At 44.1% G+C, this 27,383-nt stretch overlaps 1 protein-coding gene across 2 annotated transcripts in view; it reads left to right on the top strand.

Annotated features, from left to right (window-relative positions):
* The window catches only part of pigb (phosphatidylinositol glycan anchor biosynthesis, class B), a 61,928-nt gene that overhangs the window by 14,867 nt on the left and 19,678 nt on the right, over positions 1-27,383 (top strand). For both annotated transcript variants that reach the window (XM_038794039.1, XM_038794038.1), the window contains exons 2-8: positions 182-317; positions 13,448-13,565; positions 15,286-15,390; positions 16,407-16,537; positions 22,174-22,314; positions 25,411-25,462; positions 26,358-26,569. In XM_038794039.1, coding sequence (XP_038649967.1) covers positions 182-317; positions 13,448-13,565; positions 15,286-15,390; positions 16,407-16,537; positions 22,174-22,314; positions 25,411-25,462; positions 26,358-26,569 — 895 coding nt within the window. The remainder of the gene's footprint in view (positions 1-181; positions 318-13,447; positions 13,566-15,285; positions 15,391-16,406; positions 16,538-22,173; positions 22,315-25,410; positions 25,463-26,357; positions 26,570-27,383) is intronic.

Here is a 27,383-nt window from a genome sequence, read left to right as displayed (position 1 = left end):
CACAGTTTTTTTTTGTATGTTTTTTTCCTTTTGAATTATGATTCTTATTCCTAAGCAATAACATTTACTTAATGTGTTTAGTGTGACACTGTCTTCCTCAGAAAAACACAGCTGGTAACTGCAGCCACCAAATTATTTTTGCTACTTTAGTAATTCTAATGTTTCTGTTTCTGAAATTTAGGATTATTGGGTCCAAACACCTACTTAATTATGTTCAGTGTAACGTTGAGGATGGTTAACTGCTTTCTGGTCCAGACAAGCTTCGTTCCTGATGAGTATTGGCAGTCACTTGAAGTTGCTCACAACATGGTCTTCAAATATCCTTTCCGTTTTCAATTTGTACATGCACTGTTGTATCTGTCCAATTCAGATACTTTGGACCAGTTCACTTAAAGGTTTTGCCTAGGTGTCTTTTAATAGCGAGGAGAACAAAGTGCAAAGACAAACACATGTTCAATAATCTTTTATTTAAACACAGAATTACCCGTATGTTATCCACAAAGTATTTCTAGAGGTACCCAAGATCAGTTTATACTGCCCACAAAGATGGCTTGTTAAGGCTGTGGATCCGGTCACTTGAGTCCCTCTGCTCCGTCGTCACGAGGGTGGTTCTTTCTCGCTTACAGTTTCTTTCCTTTCCCTTTCCCTTCCTGCCTGCAGGTCGCTGCATTTTAATTTTAGCTCTTCCAATTGTGTCAGTGTGGTGTCTTTCTCACTGATAGCGCACTGTACTTTTTGATTAGCATTATTGTACTGAACCTGAAACTGCTCATGTGGGGTTGAGACCGTATCTCTCCTCCCTCTGTGCTACATTGACTTCTAAGTGGTGAATGCACGGGGTGGCGTCCACCATGTCCTGTTGTAACTGTTCCTCTTTTTGTCTTGCTTTAATTTGGATATCTGGGCTTCACTGTCCTGTTTAATGCTGGTTACTACCATCTCAGTTCCACAGTGCTGCAGACAACTTGCGATTGCAATTGCTTTACAGAGTTTGGGAGCCTTCTTACCCACCTCTATGGGCACGGCGCAAACAATTTTCTCCTTCGGATCTCCAATCCGATGTCGGGGTGTCACCCCACTGTACTCAGTTGGGCCATTTATTGTTCAGATATGTATGGAGTACTTCCTTTCAGTCGGCATGACTGGCCATTACCCGTTCTAAATTTAGGGTTTGCCGTGGGGTATTGGAAACCGATTGGGATAGGGGTCCGGTTTGCAATAAATTCCCTAATTATTTTGACTATCCTAATACTAAATACAGTTTGTAAACCTCGTGTTCTGGACACCTAGTATATGGCCAAATTTACTGGTCGAAATTTGTATTAATCCTTCACTCACTGACCAACACATGGGATATTTCCCCTCTTAAGAGTGTCGGAGAATACCGTGTCGATGGGTCCCACTTCAGAGCAATGCAGTCACTTCTTATCAAAGGACCGAATCTGTCCAATTCTGATACTTTCAACCAGTTCGCTTACTCAAAGGTTTTACCTAAGTGGAGAACAAAGTACAAACACAAATACACGTTCAAGAATCTTTTATTTAAACACACAATTACCCATATATTACCCACAAAGTATTTATAGAAGAAGCCAAGATCAGTTTCTACTGCCCGCTAAGGTGGCTTGGTAGGGCTGTGGATCTGATCGGTCCCTCTGGTCCATCGTCACAACGGTGGTTCTCGCTGGCAGCTTCTTCCTTCCTTCTCTGGTCTGGTCAGTCAAGGTCACCTCCCACATCGAGTGTTTTCTCCCGAGGTGTCCAGAGTGTCTATTTTTATCCCCCTTTGGCTTTGCTCCCTTTTGCCACTTCCCCTGGCTTTCTACCAATGGAGTGTCAAGAGGGGTTTCAGTGTCCAATGATCTGATTGATGCCCAATTGACAGGGCACCTGGGTCCACCCTAGGTGTTCATCTCCAGTGGCGTTATTCACACATACACCTTTACCAAATAAGATAACGGCGGGAACTCTAAGCGACTGAGAGTCTGGCTCGATCTGGGCTTTCAACAATTGATCGATTATCTCTTGATGGCTGATTGACAAGACAGGCCCGGACATGTCTTGGCAGCCTGTCTGGCCTTTAGTGTATTTTAATTCCCATGGGGCTGTGTGCTGGAGTAACTGTGGCTTGATTTAAAGTGCCCAATTTTTAAATTTAAAATGCCCAATTTTTAAATTTAAAATACCCAATTTAATCAGGCCTAAAAGCTGGGCCCTGGTAGGTCACCACAGCACTTTCTAAAAATATTATCTTTTAGATCAGCCTTTTGAAACTCTCAAGTGTGCGAATCTTTTGGACATTACAGACCCAGTATAACCTTTCTGCTCTTATCAGTTACATTTTTGCCTATTCATGACAATAAGATAGTTGCATGGAATAGAATTGGGTCATAGGTATTCATGTGCCCCTAAACAAGGAAAGGAGCTAATATTTGTTTAAAAATAACCTTGAGTTCAGAAAGCTGCTGAGTCCCTTCAATTAATTACGTAAATAACATTTAAAAAAAATAAATTTATAGTACCCAATTCTTTTTTTTGCAATTAAGTGTCAATTTAGCGTGGCCAATCTACCTACCCTGCACATCTTTGGGTTGTGGCGGTGAGACCCACACAGACACGGGGAGAATGTGCAAACTCCACATGGACAGTAATCAGGGGCCGTGATCGAACCCGGGTCCTCAGTGCCGTGAGGCAGCACCGCTGACTAGAGGCTTTTCACAGTAACTTCATTGCAGCGTTAATGTAAGCCTACTTGTGACAATAAAGATTATTATTATAACCACTGCACCACCGTGCTGCCCTATCACACTTTTTAATTGCCGTTTATATTCTTCTCTCTCCCACACAAAATAAAACTGCTGGAGTAATAATAGAACTATAGAACAGTACAGCACAGAACAGCCATGATCACCCTACTCAAACCTACGTATCCACCCTATACCCGTAACCCAACAACCCCCCCCCCTTAACCTTACTTTTATTAGGACACTACGGGCAATTTAGCATGGCCAATCCACCTAACCCGCACATCTTTGGACTGTGGGAGGAAACCGGAGCACCCGGAGGAAACCCACGCACACAGGGGGAGGACGTGCAGACTCCACACAGACAGTGACCCAGCCGGGAATCGAACCTGGGACCACCATGCTACCCTGCTGCCCTATGGTTTAGATGCCTGGAGCTAACCGCTGTATGAAATTCAAATGAACTTGGGGAATGAAGGGGAAGTTGACCTTTCTTGTGGTTTTCAATGTACAGCTGTCTGATAGCAAGTCTTGTGCCCATCTGTCTTTGATGAGCAAATAGTAGAATCTTAGGAAAAGGAACAATAATTTCTCCTCGGCGTTAGTAGGTGGTACATTGCAAATGTAAATTTCCTTTTAATTGCAGATGCAAGCTTTGAAAACCATTCTATGTTCTGCAACAAGATCTCAAACTTGATCTAGTGCTGTGTATCTCATTTGTTGACTGGGATTGCGAAAACTAAATACAATTTGCATGTAGTGTGGAAAGATTTCGGAGCAGCTAGATTTGGCTAACAGAATACCGAAAAGAAAAAGATAGTGTCACCTAGTCGCATTTAAAATTAAATTGACAATGGTTTTGTAAAGTACAATTTTAGTCATCAGTGTCTTGATGAGTTTGACACATGAGAATTCTCAGCTGTTTTCTGTTGACCACAGTGCACTGTACTGAGAAAGATAAATATGCCATTTTTTAAAGAAAGCACTGGATGCTTGCATCACATACAATTGGGAAGGAAAAATCTGATATTATTAACTTAAACTTTCATTATAAATCTCCAAGTGCATGTCTATAATGTAACAGTCTAGGTAAACTTGAAATGTTTTTCTTAAATAATATTTTATTAAGGTATTTGAAAATTTTTATAACAGTAACAAAAACAATGACATCAACATGGTAAAATAAATATCCCCCCCCCACCCAGCCCAATCTTCACACACCTCAACCATACAACAACAATCCGCTCCCGCCCCCCCTTGGAATTCAGCATCTGCTGACATTTTAATTTTCCCTGAGAAAGTCGACGAACAGCTGCCACCTCTGGGAGAACCCTAACATTGACCGTCTTAAGGCAAACTTTATTATCTCAAGACTGAGAAACCCAGCCATGTCACCAACCCAGGTCTACACTCGGGGGCTTCGAGTCCCTCCACATTAATAAGATGTGTCTCGGGGCTACCAGGGAGGCAAAGGCCAGGACGTCGGCCTCTTTCGCCCCCTGAACTCCTGGATCTTCCGACACTCCAAAGATTGCTACCTCCGGACTTGGCACCACCTGTGTTTTTAGCACCGTGGACATTGCCTTAGCAAAACCCTGCCAAAACGCTCTAAGCTTAGGGCATGCCAGAAACATGTAGACATGATTTGCTGGGCTTCCCGCGCACCTCACACACCTATCCTCTACCCCGAAAAACTTGCTCGTCCGAGCCACTGTCATGTGTGCCCGGTGGCCTACCTTGAATTGTATCAGGCTAAGCCTGGCACATGATGAGGAGGTATTAACCCTGCTTGGGGGATCTGCCCATAGACCCGCCTCTATCTCTCCTCCTAGCTCGTCCTCCCACTTGCCCGTAAGCTCCTCCACCAGTTTCCTCCGCCTCTGAAAGCTCCTGGTAAATATCCGATACCTTCCCCTCTCTCACCCAGGTACTGGAAACTGCTCTATCCTGTATCCCCTGTGGTGGCAGCAGTGGAAAGGCCGGCACCTGTTTTCTCAGGAAGTCGGGCACCTGCAAATACCTAAAACCATTCCCTGCTGGCAATGTAAATTTATCTTCCAAAGCTTTCAAGCTGGGAAAGCTCCCATCTATAAATAGATCTCCCATCCTTCTAATTAATGCCCTCTGCCAACTCCAGAACCCGCCATCTAGCCTACCCTGGTACAAACCTGCGGTTGTTATAAATCGGGGTCCAAATCGATGCTCCCTCCACTCTCTTGTATCTCCTCCACTGCCCCCAGATCCTCAAGAGCCGCCACTACCACCGGACTTGTGGAGTATCGGGCTGACGAGAACGGCAGAGGTGCCGTTACCAATGCTCCCAGACTGGTGTCTTTACATGACGCCGCCTCCATTCACTCCATTGCTGACCCCTCCCCCACTACCCACTTCCTGATCATGGCTACATTAGCCGTCCAGTAGTAGTTGCAGAAGTTCGGGAGCCCCCCCCGCCCACTGCACTCCGGCAACACTTTCTTCACTCGCGGTGTTTTACTGCCCACACAAAGGCTGAAATAATGTTATTCACCCGCTTGAAATAGGCCTTGGGGATGAAGATGGGGAGGCACTGAAAGACGAGCCGTAATCTGGGGAGGACCGTCATTTTCACGGTCTGTACCCTCACCGCCAGTGATAGCGGGAGCATGTCCCATTTTTTAAAAGTCCCCTTCCATTTGTTCTACCAACTGAGATAGGTTGAACTTGTATAGTACCTCCCATTTCTGGACCATCTGGATTCCCAGATATCGTAAGATCTTCCCTACCATTCTAAGCGGCAGCTCTCCCAGTCTCTTCTCCTGCCCTCTTACCTGGATCGCAAACATCTCCCCATGTTCAATTTATACCCGAAAAATTGCCAAATTCCCCCAAGATTCGCTTTACTTCCCCCATTCCCTCCAACTGATCCGAAATAAGAGCAGATCACCTGCATAGAGCGAGACCCGGTGCCCCCCCACCCCATCCCAACCAGCCCTTTCCAGTTCCTAGAGGCTCTTAACACCATGGCCAATGGCTCTATGACCAGAGCAAACTAATGGGGAGAGGGGGGCACCCTTGCCTTGTCCCTTGGTGTAGTTCAAAATACCTCGACCTCAGCTGGTTCATACGCACACTTGCTACATGTGCCTGATAGAGCAACCGCACCCAGTCAATAAAGCCCTCGCCAAACCCAAACCTTCCCAGCGCCCCCATAGGTAATTCCACTCCACCATCTCCACCTCCTCTCCTTCTGAGGGCATCATAATAACATTTAGAAGCCTTCGAACATTGGCCTCGAGTTGCCTGCAATTAACAAATCCCATCTGGTCTTCCCCTATCACCCCTGGGACACAATCCTCTATCCTTGTGGCCAGTATCTTAGCCATCAGTTTGGCATCCACATTTAGTAGAGAAATCGGCCTGTATGACCCGCAATGCTCCGGATCCTTCTCCTGTTTCAAGATCAATGAAATCGAGGCCTGCGACATTGTTTTTTTTTTTTTTTTTTAATAATAAACAATTTTATTGAGGTAGTTTTTGGCTTTATAAACAGTTACAGACATCATCAGAAAGGAAGCAAAAAAGGCAAAAATGTGCAAACATCCACGTTCTTTCAATACTTCCACCGTAACATATTGCACAAGCCCGCTCCCCTCCCATCGGTACTACCCGCCATATTTGGGGGGAGGACTCCCTTCACTCGTGCTTCATTAAATGTCCTCACCAGCAGTGGGCTCAATATCTCTGAAAACTTCTTATAGAATTCCTTGGGGCCTTGCCCGACTGCATGCCCTCCTGCCCCTTGATTATTTCCTCAATCTCAATTGGGGTTCCTAGCCCATCCACCAGGTCCTTCTCCACCCTCGGGAACCTCAACTAATCCAGAAATTGCCTCATCCCCTCCACCCCAGCCGGGTGTTGCGACTCATATAATTTACAGTAAAAGTCCTTAAACACCTTGTTCACTCCTGCTGGGTCCAAGACACCAGCCTCTTTTCCTGAGCTGGTGTGCCAACATTCTGCTTGCCTTTTCCCCGTACTCATAAATCGCCCCCCTTGCCTTCCTCAACTGTTCCACTGCTTTCCCTGTGGTCAACAGCCTAAACTCCACCTGTAACCTCTGCCCCTCCCTCAGTAGCCCGGCGTCCGGAGCCTCTGAGTATTTCCTGTCCACCTGGAGTATCTCCTCCACTAATCCATCCCTCTCAGCCCGTTCCACCTTTTCTCTGTGGGCCCGTATCGAGATTAATTCCCCTTTGACTACTGCCTTTAAAGCTTCCCAGACCGTCGCTGCAGAGACCTCCCCCGTATCATTAGTTTCCTGGTAGTTCTGTAAATGGCTGCCACCTTCGGGCGAACCCTAATAGCGAACCTCTCGATGCGAACTTGACTTTCTCCAGGCCAAGAAAGCTCACCATGTCTGATAGCCATACCTCACTCAGCCTTCTGGGGCTTTGAGTCCCTCCATGCTAACAATATTCGTCGCCGGGCTACCATGGAAGCAAAGGCCAGAACGTCGGCCTCTCTCTCTTCCTGGACTCCCAGGTCCTCCAAAACCCCAAAGATTGCCACCTCGGGGCTCATTACCACCCCAGTTTTCAATACCCGGGACATGACATCTGCAAATCCCTGCCAGTACCCCTTGAGTTTAGGGCACGACCAGAACATGTGTACATGGTTAGCCGGCCGTCTGGCGCATCTAGCACACTTGTCCTCCAGCCGAAGAATCTGTTCATCCGGGCCCCTGTCATGTAGGCCTGGTGCACGACCTTAAACTGAATCAGGCTGAGACTGCCCCCACCCCCCCATCCCCAAAGCTCCTCTTCCCACTTTAGCTTCAGGCCCTCAGTCTGCGTATCCTCAGCTCCCATTAGTTCCTTGTAGATGTCTGAGACTCTACCCTCTCCCACCTCTCTCCTAGAAACTACCCAGTCCTGCCTCCCCTTCGGCGGGAGACGTAGGAAGGATGGCACCAGTCTGCGTACTAAATCCCGCACCTGTATGTATCTAAAGTTGTTCATTCTCGCCAGCCCAGATTTCTCCTCCAGCGCCCTTATGCTCGGAAAGCTCCCTTCCAGGAACAGATCCCCCATCCTCACAAACCCCGCCCTCCTCCGCAGTCGATACCCACCGTCCATGTTCCTCGGGGCAAATCAGTGGTTGCCGCAAATTGGGGCCCACACTGATGCTCTTACCTCCCCTACGTGCCTCCTCCACTGGCCCCAGATCCGAAGAGCCGCCACCACTATCGGGCTGGTGGAGTACCGTGCCGGCGGAAGTGGCAGAGGCGCTGTGACCAGGGCTGCTAACTAGTCCCCCTGCACAAAGCAGCCTCCATCCGCTCCCAAACCGACCCCGCACCCACCATCCATTTCCTTATCAGCGCTATGTTGGCCGCCCAGTAATAGTTGCTGAAGTTTGGCAACGCCAGCCCCCCTTCTTCTCTGTTCCTTTCAAGCATCACCCTCTTCACCCGCGGGGACTTCCCTGCCATACAAATCCCAGAATAATTTTATTCAGCCTCTTAAAGAAGGACCGCGGGATAAAGATGGGGAGACACTGAAAAACAAACAAGAACCGCAGGAGAATCGTCATCTTAACAGTCTGCACCCTACCTGCCAATGACAGCGGGAGCGCATCCCACCTCCGGACCTCCTCCCTCACTCGTTCCACCAGTCGGGACAGGTTGAGTTTATGCAACTTGTCCAAGTCCTGTGCCACCTCAATCCCCAAATATTGGAAACTCTCCCCCACTAGCCTGAACAGCAACCCTTTCAGCCTACTCTCCTGCCCCCTCGCCTGAATTACAAACATCTCGCTCTTCACCATGTTCAATTTATATCCTGAGAACTGGCCAAATTCCCTCAGGATTTCCATAATACCGTCCATCCCTACCATTGGGTCCAAGCAGATCGTCTGCGTATAACAAGACTCTTTCCCCCCTGGACCAGCCTTTTCCAGCCCCTAGAAGCTCTCCGTGCAATTGCCAGCAGCTCTATGGCCAGCGCAAACAGCAGAGGAGAGAGAGGGCAGCCCTGTCTTGTCCCACGATGCAGTCTAAAGTAGTCCGATGCCGTCCTGTTCGTCCTTACACATGCCTCTGGGGCCTGATATAATAACCTAACCCAGTCAATGAACCTCGCCCCAAACTCGAACCTAGTACCTCCCACAGATAATCCCACTCGACCCGGTCAAAAGCCTATTCAGCATCCATGGCTAACACTATCTTTACCTCCCTACTCTCCGGGGGCATCGTAGTCACGTTGAGCAGCCTTCTTAGGTTGGCTACCAGCTGCCTCCCCTTTACAAACCCGGTTTGGTCCTCCACAATTACATCCGGTACACAGTCCTCAAGTCTGGTCACCAAGATCTTGGCCAGTAACTTGACGTCTACGTTGATCAAAGAGATCGGCCTGTATGACCCACAAGCCTCCAGGTCCTTATCCCGTTTCAGAAGAAGCAAAATGGTGGGCTGCGACATCATTGGGGGTAAACTCCCCCTGTCTCATGCCTCGTTAAAGACCCTGACCAGCACCGGCCCCTATCCCGGCAAATGTTTTGTAAAATTCCACCGGATACTTGTCGAGCCTTCAGGCCCCCCAATACCTCTTCGAACCTGACCAGGGCCCCCAGTCCGTCCACCAACCCCCTCCCCACTCTTGGGAAGATCAGTCCGTCCAGGAATCCCCCCCCCCCCCGCTCCCATGGGGGGTTCCGAAGAGTACAGCTTACTATAAAAGTCCCTAAAGAGCTTGTTCAGCCCTGCTGGGTCACCCACTAGATTACCCTCCCCATCCACTACCCTCCCTATTTCCCTAGCCCGTTTCCCTCTTCCTTGGCAGTTGCGCAAGCATTCTACTGGCCTTCTCCCCATGCTCATAAATCGTACCTTCATACTTTTTCCCTTTCTAAGCTGCTCTACAGCCTTGCCTGTAGTCAGCACCCCAAATTCGGCCTGCAGCCTCTGTCGTTTCCTGAGTAACTCTGGCCTCGGGGATTCCGCGTAACCCCTGTTCGTCCGTAGAATTTCCTCAATCAGTCGGTCCGTCTCTGTCCTGTCCCTTTACGCCCGGATTGAAATCGGCTCCCCTCTCACCACTCCTTCAGTGCCTCCCAGAGCACCGCTGCCGAGACTTCTCCAGTATCGTTCACCTGCAGGTAATTCTGCATGCATTTCCTCAGCCTCTCTCACACTGCCTCGTCCGCGAGTAGTCCAACTTCCAGCCTCCATGGTGGGCGCTGAAAGCTGTCCTTATAAAACTGCAGGTCTACCCAGTGCAGAGCATGGTCCAATATGGCAATTGCCGAGTATTCTGGCCCCACCATTCCGGCCAGCAAGTCCCTACTCAACACAAAGTAGTCAATTCGGGAATACACCTTGTGGACGTGGGAGTAGAATGAGAACTCCCTCGCCGTCGGCTGGCAAAATCTCCACGGATCTGCTCCCCCCACTTGCTCTATGAACCCTCTCAGTTCCTTTGCCATCACTGGCAACCTGCCCGTTCATGAACATGACCGGTCCAGGCTTGGTTCCAGGACTGTATTAAAGTCCCTGCCTATGATCAGCTTACGCGAGTCCAAGTCGAGGATCTTCCCTAGCATCCTCTTAATAAAATCCACATCATCCCAATTAGGGGCATACACACTGACCAGGACTACTCTCACCCCTTCAAGCTTACCCCTCACCATAACGAACCTGCCACCCCCATCCACAACTGTGCCCTCCGCCTCAAATTGTACCCTTTTATTAATCAGGATCGCAACCCCCCTTGTCTTAGAATCAAGCCCCGGATGACCCAGCCCATCCTTAACCTAACCTGGTCTGCCACTTTCAGATGCGTCTCCTGCAACATGACTATGTCCGCCTTCAGAATCCGCAGATGCGCAAACACACGCGCCCTCTTCATTGGCCCGTTTAACACTAACATTCCAGGTGATCAACCTGGTTGAGGGGCACTTTGCCCCCCCCCCCCCCCCCCCCGCTGCCGATCAGCCATCCCCTCTCCTTGGCCAGCCCCCCAACCATGTGTCGCGCTTCTTCTGGCCCACCTCCTGACTGGCTCCACCCATGACCTCCTCACTGTTGCCATGCCCAGCTTCCATCCCCGTCAGCAGAACAACCTCCTCCCCCCCCCCCCCCCCCAACATCATCCCCTGCTCTAATCTAACTATACACACAGCTCCCACCTTGGCTTCCGTTGACTATCTCCACTCAGCTAGCCTGGGGCTCCCAGCCTCGGCGCCAGCATGTCTCCCACCATTGTTCCCAGTCACCCTTCCCCAGACCCATCCATACCACTTCCCCAGATCAGCCCTACTTAAGCCAACACTCTATGCAAGTCATAAACAGCCCCCACAATAGCACAATTCAAGTTAAGCAAAACAAAAAAAAATAAAGAGTTAAGAAGTAACAGGCACTCTCAGTCCTTCCCATACAGGCACAGAAAAGATTGTACAAAGTTCTGGCGCGACTGAGGGAGCCACCAAATGTACAATCTACTCCCTCATAGCCGCCACCGGAAGTTCCTCCTGGATGGACTTGTTAACCCACCCACAGACCGCTCATCCGCTAGGAACTCCACATCCAGTCTCCACAGTGGGCGTTGCCCTCTCTCCACACTAACCTGTAGATCCACCTAGTGCAGGGCATGATCCGACACTGCAATTGCTGAGTACTCCGTATCCACCACCATCGGTATTAGCGCCCTGCTCAGAACAAAAAAGTCGATCCGAGAGTATACCATGTGGACATGTTTAAAAAAAGGAAAACTCCTTCGTCCTCGGCCGTGCAAACCTCCATGGGTCTACTCCCCCATCTGTTCCATAAAACCCTTCAAGTCCTTTGCCGCAGCCGGTCTCCTCCCTGTCCTGGATTTTGAACGGTCCAATTCCGGATCAATAACTGTGTTGAAGTCCCCTCCCATGATCAGGTTTGTGACTCTATGCCTGGGATCTTACCTTACACCAATCTCTTACATTCCACGTCGTCCCAATTCGGAGCATATATGTTCACAAGTACCACTCGCACCCTGCAGCTTACCACTCACCATTATGTACCTACGATTATCTGACACGATTCTCCCTGCCTCAAATGCCACTCGTTTGCTGATCAAGATCGCTACCCCCCTGGTCTTTGAGTCCAGTCCTGAATGGAACACTTGCCTAACCCACCCCTTCCTCAATCTCGTCCGGTCTGTAACCTTTAGGTGTGTCTCTTGTAGCATTGCCATGTCCACCTTCAGTTCCCTCAAATGAGCGAACACGCGAGCCCTCTTGACTGGCCCATTCAGACCCCTCACTTTCCATGTGATCAGCCTGGACAGGGGGCTTCCAACCCCCCCCCCCCCCTCCCCCCCCCCCCCCCCCCCCCCTTGCTGACTAGCCATCGCTCTTTTTAGGCCAGCCTCGAGCTTGCGCCCTCCGCTTCCTCGAGCTCCCACTCGGGCTGTCACCGTTCCCGACCTCCCATTTGTCCCCCAGTAACAGTTCCTCCCCTGTCAGCAAAGCAGCACCCCCCCCCCCACCAACAACACTAAAACCCAATCGCCCAAGTCAAGCTCCAGCTTAGTAAACTAGAAATTATGTCATTACACCCTCATGCCAATAGTGGTAGTGCTCCAGTTTTCTGTGACATGGTTCCTCGGTCCATGCTGCATAGAGGATCTTGGGCTATATTTTTGCTACCAAGGCAGAAAGTTCAAATTGGTAAATTTCCCAACTCGGCAAGCCCACCTTGATACAAAAGGCCCGTCACATGCAATTTCACTCCATTGAGTTGGGCCTGTTGCCTGCAGACCTAGTTCAGATTTTAAACATTTTTTTAAAAAAGGTTCTCGAGTTGCTGGCACTCTATGGAAATTCGGCTCTAATCCTCCAACTATTTCTACTTCTCACCGTTGGAAACTGTTGGAAACTTTACTATTTAACTAGATGAATAGAATGTATAACTTTAAAATGCAGACTTATTTACATCTGTGCACACTAAGCTGATTATTCCCTGCTGTCTGGAGCATCTACAGAAATGGAAGAAAGCCTGTGTTGTTTTTGACAAGTGATACTTTACAGTAGCACAGTGGTTAGCACTGCTGCGTCACAGTGCCAGGGACCCGAGTTTGTTTCCCGTTTGGGTCACTCTGTGCGGAATCTGCAAGTTCTCCCTGTGTCTGCATGGATTTCTTCCGGGCGCTCCGGTTTCCTCCCACAAGTCCCAAAAGACATGCTTGTTCAGTGAATTGGACTTTCTGTATTCTCCCTCGGTGTACCCGAACAAGCACCATAGTGCGGCGACTAGGGTATTTTCACAGTAACTTCATTGCAGTGTTAATCTAAGCCAACTTGTGATAATAAAGATGATTATTATTACATATTTCAACATCCTCGTTTACATAAAACTTTTGTTAATCTACGAGGAAAGAGAAGCAGGGCCATTGCAAGTTGAACACGGAGAGGAGTAAATTATTTAATTTTGAGTTTTGCTGCTGAGTGAAAGATCAGGGAATTGTTGAGTAGAAAGACTAGCCACTATGGTGGTATGTGTATTGTATCAGAAAGTTGCTAAGCACTCTTAAGCATAAGCATTAATCAAAAAGTGGGTCATGCCCAAGCAGAGCTCACATTTTGGCGTTTGCATTGTACTCTATTAATTGATCATGATGCTTAAAACAAAAGAATAATTTTGTTTATTTAAAAAAAATAAATGTTTAATTCTATCACCTTAACATTCACAAATATGGTTATTTAACCTGGGAATGGAAAGAAAGGCTTCGAGGTTACACCTATCCATTGTTCTTTGCAAGCTTTTATAAATTGTTGCAAATATTCAAGAAGGATACAGTTCAGTTGCTGGTAAGGTTTTTAAAAATGTTGCTGGATACTAATCAGCCCTTATTTTGACTACCCTTTTACTATTTATGTTTTTATAAAATATGTTTGCGTTTCATTTTGTGTTAGTTGCTATTCTTCTACCCTCTTTGTCCCACTTTTTCCTTTTTTAGATCTCATCTGTATTTTCTATATTCAGCTTGGCTCCGTATGCATTATATTTTTGAAATCTGGTATAATCCTGCTTGTTGGGGCAGCACAGTGGTTAGCACTGCTGCCACACGGCGTCGAGGACCCAGCTCCGATCCCGGCTCCGGGTGGTGTTTGCACATTCTCCCCGCGTCTGGTATGAGTCTCACCCCTCAACTCAATATGCAGTAGGTAATTGGCCACTCTAAATTGCCCCTCAGTTGTGAACAGAATAATTGGGGTTCAAAAAAACCTTGCTTTTTACGCAAATAAGGAAATGTATTATTAAGTGCATCCTGCAAAAATATCAAATGAAATGCCATGATTCTAGCATATGGTTGATCTTCAAACTAGCCGGAAAATGCTGAAAAGGAAGGCCTTTTAAGTATTTTATTTGTTCCTTGCTGCACTGTACGAATGGTAGTATGGATGGGATGATTTTTGGTTCAATCTGTTGAAATTCTAAAGCAGAAGTGTTATTTAAATGAGGTGGCGACTTGAAAATGGGTGCTTCCTTCAGGAAACGTGCTGTCACCAAACAGCATTTACAATTTTGTTATATCTGGCTGAGCAGAATCTGAGGTGGAAGCCGGGAAGCAGGAATCTGTTGAAATCAGAAAAGCAGTAAAATTCTCTTTCCCAGTTTGTCATTTACATGCAGTTTTAAAAATCAGTATCTTTGTGTGATGGAAGTAGCTCTCCACTTTCCTGACATTTGTGCATACCAGGTTTGGTAAATAAATTATAAGTGTAGTGACCTGTACATCCGTACGTACATCTGCACATACACCAGGGACTGCAGCACAGATGTAACAGCCACAGCATCACTAGAGGGCAGCATCAGTGACGGGTATAAAGGGTCCAGCCCAAGGGAGGATCGCCTCTTTCAGAAGCACAAGGCTAGTGAGCAGCAGCAGACAGACAGCTCAGCATAGGTAGTTTGTTTACCTTAGCTTCACTGGTCTGTATTATAATACTGACTGTATTATATCTAGTTAAGCTCTGGAAACAGAACAAACCCACTGAATAAAGTATTTGTGTTAACTGGAAGTCTACAATCTTCTTTCAGACTTGGAGAATAGCATAATAAGTATAGACAATAGTAAAGATTAAGATTTTGCATGGTTCAATCTTTTCTATTCTGATACCCTCTCCTGTCTTTGTGGTGTGTTGCTGCTTATGTAAGTGAAATGAGCTGCAACCAGGCCTAATCTGGCCACAGTGTGTTCTCTTATTTCACCCTGCTTTGACACATTAAGAATTAGAATTTAATGGATTGTCGTCTAAGAGCTGCAATTTGTATTGTGTTGCGCAAAATGCAGGATTGAAGCAACTCAGATTATTTAGAAAATGTTTGATTGAACAGGTAACTAATCATTTTTTTAAATTGTAAGTTTCACATCCATCTGTGCTTTTGTTAGTAATTGTGCAAGAGGGCAAGGACAATTATTCTTTTGCTGTTGCAAGAATAGCATTCCCTAGACAATAATTTACTATCTGGACTCCAACATAAACTTTGCTGCTGTCAATAAACGTGCCATAATTGTTTTTGCAGATCTGGGTTCCTCGACTAGTCCAGTCTCTTCTAGCAGCCCTGGCTGATGTAAAACTATATTCTATGATGAAAAGACAGGAGAATGCAGAAATTGCGACATGGGTGGTAGGCAGATATCTTATTCTATCTTTCACATTTAATTTCCTTTCATTGTGGGATAGAATTTTTTCCAAGGCATGTTTGACTCTGCCTCATGTCTTTCTCAACCTCAAAGTGAGACTCAATATGTACATGAAAGAATTTATATACAACAAGATCTGAAGGCACGAGAGGTATTTGGCACACCAATAAACTTTATAATGTGACAAATTGTTGCAACAAAAGTGAACTGGAGCTTTCTTCTGTGAATGAAACTATGCCCATTAAAGAGGCTATTACCAAGCTAAATCATGCATGAGAGTGTATGATATCGAAAAGGAGGAATAGAAGTTGAAGAAATTAGATAAGAGGAGCACATACTTTTTAAGTATAAAAATAAATCCAACCCATAAAGAATATATTTGTTTTGTTGGCAATATTTTCTACTATCTCCAGTCTACAATGTTTTGAGTCTGATCTTCACGTCCTCCACTACTGTTAGTGCACACAAACTTGACTATTCCCTTAGCTTTAGCCTATAAGCAAGACCTTACAAGGTGCATTTTCAGGAAATCAAACTTTTATGTGCAAGGAAATTGCAGTTTAGAGATCTACAAAGTTCTCTACCTCATAGGATTAACACCATCATGAATTGAGTTTGCTGAAATGGACTGTGAAATCTAAAGGCGGATAAAATACATTGACGCAAAAGATCTTGGATTCTGCAGTCCACGTTGTGACCAAAGCCTTCCTTCCATTATATCATTCTGTAAATTTCACAATTGTACAGGTAGAAAGGTAGCTTGTGTGTCAAATGCACGGTTAACAACTTCTAATGTCAGTAAAGGGGAATTAAATTGCATTATTAAGATACACATTCAAAGCCCCAAACCGGAAATGAGTAGGTTTGTTATTCTTGACTGTTTTACAAATATATATTTTGTGTATTTAGAGAATTATTTCATGTAAACTTATTAAGTATCCATATAATTTAAAGTTACAAGGCTGTTACTTTAAAAGGATTTTTTTCAATTCTCTTTCAGTATTTTTCCCAACTGTGTTCCTGGTTCACCTGGTATTGCAGTACCCGGACAATTACGAATAGTATGGAAGCTGTTCTAACCAGCTTTACACTTTATTACTACCCTTTTCAGGGTACAAAGACTGGGAGTAGGTCAGGAAAATGTTACATAGTTTTAACTTTTAAAAATGCTATTGCATAATTTAGAACAGTATCTTAATGTGATGAGATGCAAGCTTTGTGCTCCTATCGTCCCAAACAGAGTAGTCTGACCTCGACTTCACTCTGAAGCAAACTATTCTACAGTATTTGTTACGATTTCAGCTGATACTACTGGACAGTCAGGTCCAAGAGCGGAACCCTGGCTCAATAGATCGTAGCTTTTATTTTTTGTTCAGAGATGTGGATGAACAGAGTTGAAGCGCTGTCGATTAACTTTTAACAAAAGAATAAAACATTTATTAAACATGAAAAGATTGACTAAAATATACCTTCACCCCACCTATATTGTTACTGGTATGCACAGATTTATAAGGATAACACAAGTTACAATTATCTGGTACTCTGATGTTCTCAGTAAGTACACAATCCATGTAAATCGATGTGCAAAATATGGTCCAACACATCATGTTCTGAAACCATATGACAGATGCTCCCCAATACAGCTGACTGGTCTCGCTGGAATTTTGACTTCCACACAAGTGTTTCCAAACTCCACTCTACAAAAACAAACTTGGAATTTTCTCCCAAATAATGCTTTCTCTTAGATGTCTTCACCAAGGATCCACTTCCAGGATTTCTCTCTCCTTTCAATATTCCTCTGCCTTGGATTTACATATGCATTCAAGTTTCTGCACTCTCTTTCAGGGACCCAGCCATTCCAGCAGAACACTATTGCTTGTAGGTGGTATTAAGATGTCGCCAAACATTTGAATTGCATCTGATTCTTGCAGCTGTCTCTTTAACTCTGAGCATTTTCTCTGCATTTTACTTTAACTCACCCTTTAACTCACCCAACAGGATCTTGTTCAACTTCTTGTTCTTTGTTCCTTTAACATAACTGCCTTCCTTTTTAATTTTTTTTTTTAAGGGGCAATTTAACGTAGCCTTCCCACCTACCCTGCACATCTTTGGGTTGTGGGGGGTGAGACCCACACAGACATGGAGAGAATGTGCAAACTCCACACAGATAGAGACATAGGGCTGGGATTGAACCTGGGTCCTCGGTGCAGTGAGGTAGCAGTGCTAACCACGGTGTTACCATGCTGCCCTATAAATGTCTTTCTGAGATATACTTTTTGTCCCAACTCCCTGGTTTCTGGACGTTTGTTCTTTTGGGAAGTCTCCTTTTTTTCAGCTGCCTGGTCCTGTCCAGCTTAAAACTAAACTCTATAAAAGTTCTTTCTAACCTAGGGTGGCCCTAGTTTGCTAAGCAACAACCTAGATTTTATTTAAGCTCTGTTTGCTTTCAAGTCGTAAACTTTCATTACCATTCAGGCACCTGGACAAAACTGAGGTCATTAACCCTCTCAAATACAGAACACAATATTGAACTAACTTAAAGCTATGCCTTATTTCTAATACCCACACATACAAATATGGATTTTTTTTGTAAATATTTTTATTCAAAATGTTTACATCATAAATAACAGAAAAGAAAAATAGAAACAGAAGAAAAAACAACCACCCACCCCATCCCTGAACACAGCAATGAAAACAGCAAAAATAAATAAACAACTAAACAATGCAATGTACAATGAACATTAACCAATAAACAATAATAGATCCCCAACCAAACATAGACAAACCCCCCACCCTCCCGGGTTTCTGCTGCTATTGACCATCAGTCCAAAGATGTGCGGGTTAGGTGGATTGGCCATGCTAAATTGCCTGTAGTGTCCTAATAAAAGTAAGGTTAAGGGGGGGGTTGTTGGGTTACGGGTATAGGGTGGATACGTGGGTTTGAGTAGGGTGATCATGGCTCGGCACAACATTGAGGGCCGAAGGGCCTGTTCTGTGCTGTACTGTTCTATGTTCTATCCCCTGTTGCCACTGACCATCCCCTAACGCTCCTCCAGGAAGTCTAGGAACGATTGCCACCGCCTGAAGAACCCCTGCACAAATCCCCTTAAGGCAAATTTCATCTTCTCCAATTTAATAAACCCTGCTATGTCATTAATCCAGGATTCTGCGCTTGGGGGCCTCGCGTCCTTCCACTGAAGCAGAATCCTTCGCCGGGCTACCAGGGATGCAAAGGCCAGAATACCGGCCTCTTTCGCCTCCTGCACTCCTGGCTCTTCTGACACCCCAAATATTGCAAGCCCCCAATTTGGCTTAATCCTGGAGTTCACCACCTTTCATAGCATCCTCGCTACACCCCTCCAGAACTCCTCTAACACTGGGCATGCCCACAACATGTGGGTATGGTTTGCAGAACCCCCCGAACATCTCACACACCTATCCTCACTCCCAAAGAACCTGCTCAGCCTTGCCCCGGTCATATGCGCCCTGTGCAGTACCTTAAATTGTATCAGGCTAAGCCTGGCGCAAGAGGAGGAAGAATTCACTCTTCCCAAGGCAGTCGCCCACGTATCCTCATCGATCTCCTCCCCCAGTTCCTTCTCCCACTTACCTTTTAACTCCTCCACCGAGGCCTCTTCCTCCTCCTGTATCAACTGGTAAATTGCCGAAATCCTACCCTCTCCGACCCACACCCCGACAACACCCTATCCTGAATCCTGGGCGCCGGCAGCAGCGGGAACTCCACCACCTGATGCCTGACAAACGCTCTAACCTGCATATATCGGAAGGTGTTTCCAGGGGGGAGCCCGAATTTCTCCTCTAGTTCCCTAAGGCTCGCAAACGTCCCGTCGATGAACAGGTCACAAATATGGATTATTTAAAACTACTGGTTTACTTGCATTGCCCATGGGGAAAAAGGCGGTATATTCACTTCCTAAGTTTTTTTTTAATAGAATGCCATTGTCCACTGCTATTAAATGTCATCAGCATGCTCTTTCCTGAAAGGCATGTTTTGTGGGCAGGATCGAATGAAGAAATGATAGAAGATGTGAAAGAAAACTTCAATTTCCAAGAAAAGTACAAACATTTGGAATTAGGTTGATGTAATCGTAACTATTAATCAAATATTCTTGTAATCAGTATCTTCACTAGGGATTTCTGTTTTTGAAACTGGCCAGTAGGGATGGCCAGACTCCTATTTGGGGTGAGAATGTGATTGTGAAAAGGTATAATCACTGGTATCATACGGGTGGGTCTATATAGCCTTGCATAATGCAAATACAGTGGTTGTGTAGGTTATTTCCTATGTGAGAGAACCCTTAATTGACAAGCATACTATGTGTGATTGAAAGAACAATTTAAATACTTCATCACATGATCTGATGTGTCTGAGGTTTCTTTGGAGTACAGAGAACAGCACAGGAACAGGCCCTTCAGCCCTCCAAGCCTGTGCCGATCATGATGACTTTCTAAACTAAAATCTTCTGCACTACCGGGGTCCATATCCCTTTATTCCCATCCTATTCATGTATTCGCCAAGATGCCTCTTAAATGCCGCTATATCTTCCACCACCTCCGTCGGCAGCGTGTTCCAGGCACTCATCACCCTCTGTAAAAACAAAAAACTTGCCTCGCACATCTTTAAACCGTCCCCCTCGCACCTTAAACTTATGTCCCCTTGTAATTGACTTTTCCACCCTGGGAAAAAGTGTCTGATGATCCATGCTGTGTCATAATTTTGTAAACCTCTACCCCTCAACTTCTTTCATTCAGTGAAAACAATCCGGGTTTATCCAACCTCTCCTCATAGCTAATACGCTCAAGACCAGGCAGCATCCTGGTAAACCTCTTCTGTACCCTCTCTAAAGCATCCACATCCTTCTGGTAGTGTGGCGACCAGAATTGTATGCAATATTCCACAGAAAATTTACAAAACCCTTGAAATGATCTAAATGCTAAAAGTGGCTATTGTGTACTTTCTGACAATCTTTTCCCTGAGTTACAGCTAAGAGATCAAAACATCTTTTTAGAATTCAGAATCATTGTATTTGGTATTTATAGAGTTTAAAATTATTACAAACTTTGTGTCAGCAATGGTTACTTCACTCCCACAAATAATTTGGTTTTCCTCCCCTACTTGCTCTCTAATTCCTTGCATAGAATATGCAAGAGCACATGAGACAAAGATACATTGTCCTACTTCATCCTTCAGGACTTGTCTGTAGCCTTTGATATGTTGACCACACCATCCTCCTCCAGTGCTTCTTCACTGTTGACCAACTGGGGTAGGACATTCTCACCTGGTTCCATTCAAGCCTATCTAACCATATTGAGTATCATCTTCAAAGGTTTCTCTTTGTGCACTGTTATCTCTGGTGACCCCCTACAAATCTATTCATGGGCATCCTCCTATTCCTGATCTACATGCTGCCTTTTGGTGACATCATCTGAAAGCACAGCATTAGTTTTGATATGTACACTGGTGACACTGAACCCTCCACTGTTGCTATATTGTCTGTCTGCTTATTCAATATTCAGTATTGAAAGTGCAAAAACCGAGAAGAATGAAGCCTTATTTTCAATCCCAGCTCCAAACTCTGTTTCCAAGCGACCAACTCCATCCTCCTTCCTGGCAACTGTCTGAGGTTAAACCAAATTGTTGGAACTTTGGTGTCATGTTTGATTTGAACATGAACTTTTACCATATTTTTGCAGCATTGGGAAGGCCACCTATTTCAATTTCTGTAATATAATTTCACTTTGACCTGCTTCTGCTCATTTGCTGATGACATTTTCATGCCTTTATTACTTCTAAACTTGACTATTTCATTGCGTTACTGGATGGTTCTCCCATATTCTAACCTTCATAAACTGGAGGCCTTCAAAAACTCTGCCCTAATTTGCATCTGCAGACAACAGCAGAAGGTTACACCGTGGGCTAAATAAAAGTGAACTGGTCAATCGAAATGAATTTATGATGTGAAGATGCCAGCATTGGACTGGGGTGAATCGAAAGCTAGTGATTCAAAACAAACCTGTTGGATTTTTACCTGGTGTAAGACTTCTTGCAAATGAATTTAAATTCCACTTCTCCGTGTAGATCCCTGCTCCCTGGCATTGAAGTTTCTATTATCAAGAGTTTTTTTGCTTTATCAGTGTTGGAAGCCATAGAGTTCAGTTTTTGTCCTCCCAGTAATGTTTTCAAGTGAATTTCCCCCCTGACAAAATTGGTCTATTTGTTCCCTTTTCTTTTGAATCACTGTAGTATGATAGATGTCAGAATTGTTTGTAGTTGTCCGTAAATAAAATGTGTTCAGCTCTTGGGGTGAGGGATAATTGATGTCCTTTGTAGTTCCTTAAATGTTTTATTTTTAACTTGCGCACTACTAAAAGATTGTGGCACAGTACTTGCTATTTCAGTAGATTTTTCTTTGCAGATTTCTCTGTGCTCAAAACATTTCTTTGTGGGATTTTGGGAAAATAGAGAAGAGAGAGAGCGAGAAATATACTTTAATAGTCTTTTTTAGAGACAGTAGGCTGACATAAATTAGTAGGGAAAGCTGTGGGAAATTGTTAAAGACTGGATGATAATGTAAAATTGGAAATGTCACTGAAGGGTAGAAACTGACTCGTATTATCACTTTAATAGGGAAGATGGCTAAAAATGGGTTAGTTTTGTAGCAGTGATGTTTATTTTTATGATAACATTTCAAGGGCAACTGATATCATATCTGATTGTGTCTGTTTATATTTTTCTCTACTTGCAGTTTAAAATATCTGGCCCTGACTGCTTTTGCAGTTGTTGTGCGCCCCACCGCTGTCATCCTTTGGCTGCCGTTGCTATTTTATCATTTCTGGCAGGAGCTGAAGAAACTGGATCTACTTTTGTACAAATGTCTACCAGTTGGGTATGTTCAACGGGGGGAGGGGGGGGGGGAGGGGGGAGAGGGGAGAGAGTTCCCCCCCCCATATTATTCCAGAGACGTACTACTTAGAAAAAACAAATTAATAACCTCTTTTATTTGCATTTTTTGCTGTTGAATACTATTCAGAATCGTCAACTAAATTCACTTGGTGAAGGTGCTTCGTATTTGCACTTCAGGTCAGGGTCCGAGTTTATACTGGAATAGAAAGTGGCAAAGTTCAAATCAAAATAATTTGTTGTAAAATTTTAAATGTGGGAGCAGTATGGCTCTGACCTTGATAAAGATCAATAATAAAGCAGTACAGTGCCTCCTAAGATTGTGGGACCAACTCTCAAAACATTATTGCTGGCATGGGCATTATCCACACCATCCAATGTTGGTGGTTTAATACGACTGACCTCCAGCCTGATGTTAATGGGGTATAACCCAGAAATGCACGATTACTATTCTGTCTGCTCTTGGAAAGGGGGATGAGGTAGGGATAGGACATTAACAACAGCAGCAAACAATTCCTCAACCATATTTCAAATCTTGTTCATCTTGAGAGCTGTAACTCTTGCCTGAACATCTTGAGACTTGACTTCCAGATAACCCTGACATGGGCAAGAATTTCATTTTGGACTCGAGTGAAAATTATTGACTACACAAATATGAATAGGATTACTGCTCCCACCATCTACGTGGATTGGCTCAAGTCCATTTTGAAATAATCTAGGCCACTTATTTATTTGACTCAACCCAAGAAGCTTTCTTGATTCCTGAGCGATTAATTTTTACAGAGCTTCTTGGTATTATTTGAACTTAAATTCTAATTGTGTTCAGTTGAAACTTTAACCATTTAGGCAACAAGAGACAATTTGAAGTAACTCAGGAAATCTTAAGTTGTATATATCTATTAAAGATGGGCTGAAACTTGACTCTCTTACTAGGGCTCTTGCTTTCCAGTTCAGCCTTGGGTCCAGGTTGACACTCGATCTCTGTTCTCTCTCGGTAACTTCAGCTTCCCTCTGGACAGCAGTCATTTGCTGCGCAAGTTGCTCAGTGAAAGCTTGTGCTTATTAACTTATTCCAAGCCACAACCCACAGTGTGATCAATGATATTGCATTCGAATTAGCCTAAATGAGACAATTGGTTTACGGGGTGCATGATCAACTAGGTAGGCATGAGAAGTTTTTAATTGGTTCCTTGGGTGTGATGGTCATCTATTGATGTCATTTCCAGTAGTCCCCTGATTGGCCCTCGAAGATGAAGGTGGCACATAGGAACTGGCTAAAGTCTGCACCTGATATGCGCATTGACCTCTCCTTTTGAACTTGATTCAAGTGAGATTGTGAGAACCAAGCGGGCTCCCCTTTCATGGGCCCTGAAGGTTAGCTGGTTGGCAAAATTGGGTCCTGGGGAAAGCAGTTTGAAAAACACTGCTATATGGTTTCAATTACTTGAGGAACTATCTCTAAAAGAATGTTTTGATATCTTGCCTATTAGTTCTGGATGGTGGAAATATGCTGTCATGCCCCCATGATTGATATCTTGAGCTCATAGTCTGAAAACCTAATTTAATTGGTATTAAATCCGACCCATACCAGTGACTGTGTTTTGCTGTTGCTTCTCTCCAGTTACTTGGAAATAGTTACTTTATTTTTAAAACTAAGGATAAAGTGATAAAGTTTCTTAACCTTAAAACTAATGAAGAAGTTTACAAAAAACAAATTTGAAATGTATAGTGTTATGTATACAATGTAAGTGAGAGTAGCTTTTATGGCTGCTTTTACTTGAGTTAAGACAGTATGCAATGTCTTGGCACATGGATTCATTGGATGGCTAATTGATCTATAGGACTTCATTAAAACAGGTGCTTATCAATGTGTTTTTGCAGAGACAACTGCTTTGTATGCGTTCTTATATTAGTCAATTAACCTTACAGAATAGTTTTTCAAACGCACAAATTACAGTCTATATGAAATACATATCAATACTTGAAAGTGATTGGTGTGCTAAACATAGCACAAAACATTCAATGAACAGATATTCAAATTTAAAAGAACTGCAGACTTACAAGAGTTAATTACAGAACTTAATTCTAAACTTACAAAATCAAAGATGGTTACATAGTGTGAAATAAAGTGACTTTCCTTGAACATCGCAAGTTAAACTGCACTAATTTAATGCACAAGGCTGAATGTTTTAATAATTGTTTTTCTTTGCATAATAGGACTTTGAATTTAGAGATCAAAGTTGATAATTTTAATTGCTAGTGAGGTGGATAGTTCCATGCCAATAATCGTTCAACCTCCACATCTTGCACCACTCACTGCTTTAAGGCCATATGTGGAGATGCCGGCTTTGAACTGGGGTGGGAACAGTAAGAAGTCTTACAACACCAGGTTAAAGTCCAACAGGTTTGCTTCAAATCACAAACTTTTGAATCTGATGAAGGAGCTGCACTCCGAAAGTGATTCGAAACAAACCTGTTGGACTTTAACCTGGTGTTGTAAGACTTCTTATTAAGGCCATATGTTTTTTGTCCCATGTCAGGTTTGCGTGTGATGCTAAGACTAAGTCATGTGGCGAGCTTGTTGATATACTTCAATTGTGTAAACAAAACTAAAACTAATCATCAAACCTCAATTTCCCTGCATTGTGATAAACCTCTCTGTAATTTCCATTGACAAAACAGAGAATCTTCAGTGCAGGTTCAGTCTACGCTCCTGTAAAGGAGCCCAGAAGGTGGCTTATCTGGGACAGAAAATTGTATCCAACATGTGGTGGCAGAAATGCTAGAATATGAAATCTTTTTCTACTTTCTGATGTTGAGGTGGAGACAGGTGCAGAAGACTATTTCCATTGCATGCTGTATGCCATTCTTGGTGAGCAGCTGCCATCAGTCTTCCAGCATTGTTCTTTTGCACAGTTCTCAGCCGTAGATTACGGTAGTTCTAGTTCTTGTGACTCGTTCCTTCCTGGCGACACAGCAGAGATCATGAACAAGTTGAGTGGAGGAAATTGGGTGTATCCTACTCTGGATGCTACGTTGGTGTGCTAGGTATTTTTAGTTGAAGATTGCATTTATTTTACAGATGCTTAACACTTGGGATTTCTCTAATGATTGACCGAATATTTTACGGTGAGGTAGGATGCTTTTTCATATTTTTGAAACTGCTGTTGAGCTGTGTAATATAACTACTATAGCGTGGCCATCATGCGATAAAGCCACTGGCCTGGCCTACTTTGGAGAAAATTGTAATGCACTGAGACACTTTACGTTTTAAATATTTTAAAACAATTTTTTTTTTAACCAATTCATTTTATTTCCAATTAAGGGGCAATTTAGCGTGGCCAATCCACCTAGCCTGCACATCTTTGGGTTGTGGGGTGAAACCCACGCAAACATGGGGAGAATGTGCAAACTCCACACGGACAGTGACCCAGAGCCGGGATCGAACCTGGGATCTCGGCGCCGTGAGGCAGCAGGGCTAACCCACTGCACCACCATGCTGCCCGAGGCACTTTACTTTGAACAGATCTTGGTACCTGTTATTTCCAGCATCATGTATTTAATTATTTTTGCTTAATTAAAAAAAAAAAATAATCCTTGGGCCTTGTGCTCCAGCAAAGCAAAGAGTGTCTGCTTCTGTACCTCCGCCAATAGTGCTATCAATTTGGCTGCTGATGCATAAGGGTGGTTAGGGAAGGATTTACTGTCCATTAGTTTCATTCATTAATTTAGCAATGCTAACTGCTAAGTAGTGTATCTGTGTAATATGATGATTCTGTAGTACTTATTTCTGTTTCTAGAGCCTATACATCTTAAAATGATCAGTGATACAGTGTGGATTCAGAAACTTGCATCATATAGTACCTCCGTTTAAGAAAATATGCCAGGGCAAGGCTAGCAAGATATTTGTCTTTTATTTTACTTGTTGGTAATATTCATGCTGTTATCATGTTCCATTTACAACCCGATAACAATTTGCAAATATATATTTTATTCCTGCCTATCTTTTGCTTTTTATCACCCTTACAGTGGGTTATGGTTCAATGGAATTTCCTCAGATTTAACGTGATTCAGAACATGGGATCATTCTATGGCTCACACTCGTGGCACTGGTACTTCACTCAGGGATTTCCTGTTATCATGGGAACTCATTTTCCCTTCTTCATTCATGGATGCTTGGTGGTGCCTAAGAAGTACAGAGTTTTGCTAATAGCGGTCATATGGACTCTCGTGGTGTATAGGTGTGTACCACTCAGTTTGGGGTTTTCTGTGTAGAGGATAATGGTCATCTTGGACCAACATGACAGGAATCCTAATCATTGATTCAAAACTATTTCAACTCTGAAATTTACAGATATTGAGGTTTCAAGTCAAGATGCAACCAGTAGGGTGGCGCAGTGGTTAGCACTGCTTCCTCACGGTGCTGAGGATCCAGGTTCGGTCCCGGCCCCATGTCATTGTCTGTGTGGCGTTTGCACATTCTCCCCGTGACTGCGTGGGTCTCACCCCCACAGCCCAAAGATGTGCAGCTTAGGTGGATTGGCCACGCTAAATTGCCCTTTAATTTAAAAAAAAAAGATTGAACCTTGTAATTCACTCCCTGCTCTGGTTTGTTTCTGCAACCTCCTTCAATGACGTTGCTTCTCTTATAAAATATAAAAATGTGAAAATAGCAGCACAGCACCATCTCTTATCCAGCAGAAGTTATTAAAGGGGTGTGTACTTAATGCATTTTAATCACATTTAATTTTTAGATAAATTCTTTGTCCAGTTTAATAATTTGTTTTTGTACAGGTGCAAAATCTCACAAATAGGCACTCTCAAGTTATACAAAAAAATACTATTATCCTGTTAATTAAAGATGTACCATTTAGTGTGGTGCTGCAAATGAACAAGATGCAAGTCTCTTCTCACCAATTTAAAGTTTTCCCTTTTCCCCCTTCCTCCATCCTAATTTAAATGGTGTTTCCTGATCTGAGAATATAAGTGGAAGCAAGGTATGGCTGCACAGAACCATAAGTGCTTACAGCACTTATGACTGAAGACAAGATTATT

Source organism: Scyliorhinus canicula, chromosome 4 (assembly GCF_902713615.1).
Source record: "Scyliorhinus canicula chromosome 4, sScyCan1.1, whole genome shotgun sequence".
Taxonomy (NCBI): domain Eukaryota; kingdom Metazoa; phylum Chordata; class Chondrichthyes; order Carcharhiniformes; family Scyliorhinidae; genus Scyliorhinus; species Scyliorhinus canicula.
This window is presented reverse-complemented; position numbering and strand designations above follow the sequence as displayed.